The sequence below is a fragment of the Mobula hypostoma genome, chromosome 4 (genome assembly GCF_963921235.1).
Source record: "Mobula hypostoma chromosome 4, sMobHyp1.1, whole genome shotgun sequence".
Taxonomy (NCBI): Eukaryota; Metazoa; Chordata; class Chondrichthyes; order Myliobatiformes; family Myliobatidae; genus Mobula; species Mobula hypostoma.
Genome location: NC_086100.1, coordinates 97,226,984 through 97,232,983, shown reverse-complemented (window position 1 = coordinate 97,232,983; position 6,000 = coordinate 97,226,984). Strand labels below are relative to the sequence as shown.

General features: G+C 40.5%; 1 protein-coding gene across 1 annotated transcript in view; it reads right to left on the bottom strand.

Annotated features, from left to right (window-relative positions):
* Positions 1-702: 702 nt before the first annotated feature.
* Positions 703-6,000, bottom strand: part of atg4b (autophagy related 4B, cysteine peptidase) — a 78,364-nt gene continuing 73,066 nt past the window's right edge. The window contains exons 12-13 of the mRNA XM_063046233.1: positions 3,405-3,492; positions 703-2,741 (exon numbers count right to left, since the gene is read on the bottom strand). Coding sequence (XP_062902303.1) covers positions 2,668-2,741; positions 3,405-3,492 — 162 coding nt within the window. The 3' untranslated portion in view covers positions 703-2,667. The remainder of the gene's footprint in view (positions 2,742-3,404; positions 3,493-6,000) is intronic.

The following is a 6,000-nucleotide window of genomic DNA, read 5'->3' as shown; positions in this document are numbered from 1 at the left end:
ATAACTGTCAAGCCATGCAGGCTCAGTCAGAATATGATGGAAAAATGATAACATACTAGGGTTGATGTTCAAGGGTCATTGATACCGTCTTCACCGTAAGGACCTCAGAAAAGATGAGATTAGGAGCATCTCAAACTCCACAAAACAGTAACTTCACCTTCCTGACTATAGCTCTTGCTACAAAGGATTAAAAGGTGATGCCAACATTGTAAAACATTTTAATATATCAGGTGCAAAACAATAATGGGCTTTTTAGTCTGGCACTTGTAAGTATATGCTTACTGTTTTGTGGAGATGGGCAGTCCACCAGTTCCCACATCACTGGCAATCCTATAATACTTGAAAGGTTATAACATTCAGTTTCTTGAGAAAACAGGGCTTCTACAGTTACTGCTTTTGTTTTGAGCGAGTTAAAATATTGTGAATGGTAATAGCCAGTCAGTTACATTAAAGGCAACAGTGCTGCTTGTGTAAAATTTGTACCTGCACTGATCCTGTGGGTTTCCCCCGGGTGCTCTTGCTTGTTCCCACGCCCCATTGGTAGGTTAACTGACTACTGTAAACTGCCTGCAGTATGTAACTGAGAGGCAGAATCTGGGGATGTAGATGGGAAATTGGGAAGGATAAGCCATAACTCCGAAAAAAAGTTAATTAAACTACTATGTGAGGTTGCAGTCTCTTCACATCAACCAAAAGAAAAGAAATCTTTTCAGCCATTATTACATTATAAACAATTTATTTAGGTATTACAGTTCAGCAGTCCACTTAATCAGCCTCTTTAAATAGGTGCTATTTGAACAAGGTTAAGAGTGAACATCAGTGTGCTGGTAAATCTGGCCCTTTCACCTTCAATGTACCATCCTTTTCACTGAAGACCAAGGTCACACCTCTTCACCATCTCCTGTATTAAACATGTTGCCATCCTCCTAAACAAAACCATGGGACTTGTACAGTTTTCAACAAAGGCCAATAGCTCAGGACTGCCTGTAGAATTTACCTCAAGTTGTTAACATCCCACCACTTGGTCAATGACGTGTACCTTCATTACATTCCAATACACACATTGCTTAATTGCTTGTGTACATTGAATTACTAAAAAACAGTATTTATGAAGATGTTAGTAACTTCATACAATTAAGAGTTCAACTTGTATTAATTATATGGAGTAGTTAATTGATATTTCTCGAGTTTAGTGCAAACCTACTTCTATAAACTGTTATGTTTTACTGTGCCTACTATTCAAACAATCTCAGCTTTAAAGAAATTGTGTTGTTGGTATAGATGGGGAGAGGGTCAAACTGAACCACTGTCATCTAAGGTAGTGCAGGAATTAGCTGTCTGAGATATAAAGTATATTCAATACATATCTACCTCAAGCTGCTGATTAAAAGTATTCAGTTTGTACAGTGTCTTTATGATTTAATGTTCTAAATCACCAGTCAGCCACTGAAGCTTGGGCTGTCTTTTAATACTGATAAATACAGGAGTTAATCTGCATACAAGTAAAGTTCCAACAATGGAGTTTGATCATGATCAGATTACCCATTTTAGTGCTGGTTACAGGACAACATGGGGGGGACAGTGTTTCTGCTCTTGTTAAATTACCCAGTGAGATAATTTAGATCCAATGTGGAATGGCAGATAGGGCCTCCACAAAATTTCATTACAGAGATGGTACCCTTAATACTGTATATGCTCTATCGGAATGTGAGCCTGGCCTTTTTGTGTTCATGCTTTGGAATGAGACTTGTATCTACAACTTTCTCTCAGGCAACTATGTTACTCAGAGGTGTAACTGGTACCTTACTTAAGTAATTCCTTTGTAAGGATTCATGAGTCATGTGGTCCCCATATTCAGATCTCAAACTGATTCTAGGATCAGTGAGGTCATCACTAAGTTGTTCCCTGTGTCTCCAAAACCTGTCCAAAATCTGAAAACTGAGCACAATGATGTTATTGTACAGCACAACTTTTCTTTCTCATTAAACATAAGATAGTCTATGTACTTCAAACCTTTTGATTGGGGCTGAGGGTAACAAAGATAGTTGGTCCAACTTTTCTAAGAGAAAACAAAATCTCTCCAATATAAAGAATGTAATCAAATACACTCCTTTAACAAGAAACACTTGCATACCTGTACCACAATTCTCAGTGTAACCTAAGCAAACTGCTGATCTGATTCAGCTTGGAGAGAGATGGTTTAAAATAGGTTCCTGATGTGACAGAGAATCCAAGCTGTCTGCAATCTCACTATTTTTTATTTTATATTGCTGCCTTAAATCCAACTGGAAGCCATTCTGTTGCTGCAGGACTGCTGAAGAACAAGCTGCTGGATAGAACAGCAGGAGTTTTCAATTTATGTCGTCCAAATACGCTGCTAAAGTACAACAAAAAACCTGTTGCTGAAGTGGATGGTAAATATGATGTGCTGATAAAGCAGAGAGGCAGGTTTGCATTTAATCATCAAGTAGTCTGCAGGGAGATCTGAGCTAGCTCACAGATGAGGAATATTTGTTCTCAGCAGCGACCAGTACAATACGCACCATCCGAGAACCCCAGTGCACTGATGATGATGTGAATTCATGAAACCTGCGCCAATTTACTGCTTCTTCAGAATACTGGCAGCATGAGAATCACCAACACTTTGCTTTCAAAGCTGAATTCCTATTATAATGAGAGGATCTCAAAATCTTCATCTTCAGAATCAAAGAACCGTTCCAGCCTTTCAGAATCTGTAAAGTCTGGGGAGGAAGTGACAGACAGTGGTTAGTTTAAACATTCAATTCACAAACTAACCAAGATTCAAGGTTGCATATTTTCATGAGTGTAAAGGAAAAAGTAATGATTGTACTCTGGATTCAATGCAGAGTAACCATAAAGAACACAAAAAAACATAATCAATAAATATGAATATAAAAGTACAGTGTACAGGTTAACTTATGTACATAGACTGATGGTATGCACAGGACGCAATGGTAGATGATGTGTACGTAACGGTGGTGGGGCTGGTTGATCAGCCTGATGGAAAGTTCTGTTTCTGAATTTAGTAGCCCCGGTGTGGATGGGAGTGGGACAGACAATCCATTACCAGGGTGGGCACTGTTTTCCGGTACATATGTCTGTGATGGTGGGTAGACTGGTGCCTGTGATGCATCGGGCAGCTTTAACTCCCCATTCTAGAGCCCTCCTGTCTACCACAGTGATACAGCATGTTAGGATCTGTAGGCACCAGCTCTCTTCAGTCTTCTCAGAAAATAGAGGCATTGGTGAGCTTTCTCGACTGTGGAGGATGTTCTAGGGCCATGAGAGGTTGTACAAGATGTGCCCTCCCAGAGTTGAAATTTCTATTAGATACAACTAATATAAATAACAAAAGTAGTAATTCAATGGGAATAGTTTGTTACCAGGCGTAAGGCAGTGGACATCAGGGAAGCGAGTGTTCTGGTGATCCATCAGCTCAAACATTGGTAGGGCATCTTTTTCTTGTGAAATCTGCAGACATAAAAGAGCTGTGAAACTGTCAATTTACCAAGCAGAGTTCTACCAGTGTCAAATATACAATCTGGGAATGAGTGGTACAAAGTACTAGTTAAGTGAGGAGGATTGAACTGTCAGCATTGCAGATGTAGAACATGTAGTGAAAATTAAGGACAGTTGTTTTTAAGATTTTCAATAAAAGACAGGTTGTGGAAATTGATCCCTAAAATAATGCAAAAAAAAAACTTTCAAGAGGCTTTGAATACAAAATCAATTAAGAATTAAATCTTTCAGCCGGAGAGAAACCAAACGTTGCAGCACTATATTTGGTGGTTGACTGACCAATGAATCAAAGTCAGAACTAGGTTTAATATCACAGGCATATGTTCTAAAACTTGTTTCACAGCAGTAGCTCAGTGCAATATATTAAAAACACAATAAATTACAGTAAGTATATCTAAAAATATCTTAAGTGCTACAAAAAGAAAGCAGAAAAAAATAGGCAGTGTTCATGGGTTGGTTCACTTTCCATTCAGGAACCTGATGGTAGAAGAGAAAAAGCTATTCCTAAGAAATGATGAGTGTGTGTCTTCAGGCTCCGATACCTCCTCCCTGATGGTAGCAATGAGAAGAGGGCAGGTCCTAAGTGACGGGTGCACTTTATGACATATGCCATCTTTCTGAGGCATCACCTCTTGAGGGTGGCCTTGATGCCAGGGAAGCTGGTGCCCATGATTGAGCTGGCTGAATTTGCAACCTTCTTCAGCTTTTCTGATCCGTGCAGTGGGCCCTCCATACCAGACAGTGATGCAACTAGTTAGAATGCTCTCCATGCTCCATCTATAGAAATTTGCCAGAGTTTTTGGTGACACACCAAATCTGCTCAAACTCCTAATGAATAACCACTGTCATGCCTTGTTTGTAACTGCATCAATACGTTGAGCCCAGGATATATTTTCAGAGATGTTGATACCAAAGAACTTGAGACGGCTCACCCTTTCCACTGCTGATTCCACGCTGAGTACAGGAGCGTATTTCCTCAACCTCCCCTCCCTGAGATCCACAATCAATTCCTTGGTCTTACTTACATTGAGTGTTATTGTAATACCACTCAACTGACTGATCTACCTCACTCCTGTATGTCTCTTCAACACCATCTGAAAGCCTGCCAACAATAGTAGTGTCATTGGCAAATTTATAGGTGGCTTTCGAGTCATAGAGAAGTACAGCACTGAAAGCACTTGGCACATCTAGTCCATGTCAAAGCCATTTAAACTGCCTACTCCCATCGACCTGTGCTGGGACCATAGCCCCTACCATGTACCTATCCAAACTTCCTTTAAATGTTGAAATTGAGCTTGCATGCACCACTTGTGCTGGCAGCTTGTTCCACACTCTCATGACCCTCCGAGTGAGTAAGTTTCCCCTCATGTTCCCCTTAAACTTTTTATCTTTCACCTTTCATTAACCAATGTCTTCTGGTTGTAGTCCCACCCCAATCTCAGTGCAAAAAGTCTGCTTGCATTTACCCTTTCTATACCCCTCATAATTTTGTATACCTCTATCAAATCTCCTCTCAATGTTCAACATTCTAAGGAATACAGACCTAATCTATTCAATCTTTCCTTATAACTCAGGTCCTCCAGACCCATCAACATACTTGTAAATTTTCTCTGTACTCTTTCAACCTTCTTTACATTTTCCTGTAGGTAAATGACCAAAACTACACACACAACTCCAAATTAGGCCTCACCAACATCTTATACAAACTTGAGCTGTGCCTAACCATACAGTCATGGGTGTAGAGAGAGTAGAGCAGTGGGCTAAGCATGCATCGTTGATGTGTGCGCTGTTAAAGGAGAAGATGTTATTTCTGAACCCCACAACTGCAGTTTCCCAATGAGGAAGTCAAGGATCCTGTTGCAGAGGGACATATAGAGGCCCAGGTTTTGGAGCTTATAGATTAGTACAGAGGGTATGATGGTGTTGAATACTGAGTTGTAATTAATAAACAGCAGCCTGACATAGGTATTGCTGTTGTCCAGATAGTCTGAGGCTGAGTGAGACTACATCTGTTGTAGAACTAACGTGGCAGTAGCAAGTTGCAGCAGGTCCAGGTTCTTGTTTAGGCAGGAGTTGATTCTGGCCATGAGCAACCTCTTGAAGTATTTCATCACAGTAGATGTGAGTGCAACAGGGTGATGGTTGTGGAGGCAGCTCTCCCTGCTCTTTTTGGGCACTGGTATGATTCTCCTTTTTAAGCAGGTGGGAGACTGCAACTACAGCAGTGAGAGATTGAAGATGAATTTGAATACAGGTTGTCACAAGTTTTCAGTGCCATACCAGGTATACCATAGATGACAGGATTGCCAGATACTGCCAGGACTTGCACTGGTGTAGTTTTATTCTCCCTTTCAAAGTGAGCATAAAAGGCATTGAGCTCATCTGGGAGTGAGGCCCTCACTGCCATTCATGTTAGCTTTTGCTTTATAGGAAGTAAACTCCGCAAACTCTGCCAGAGCT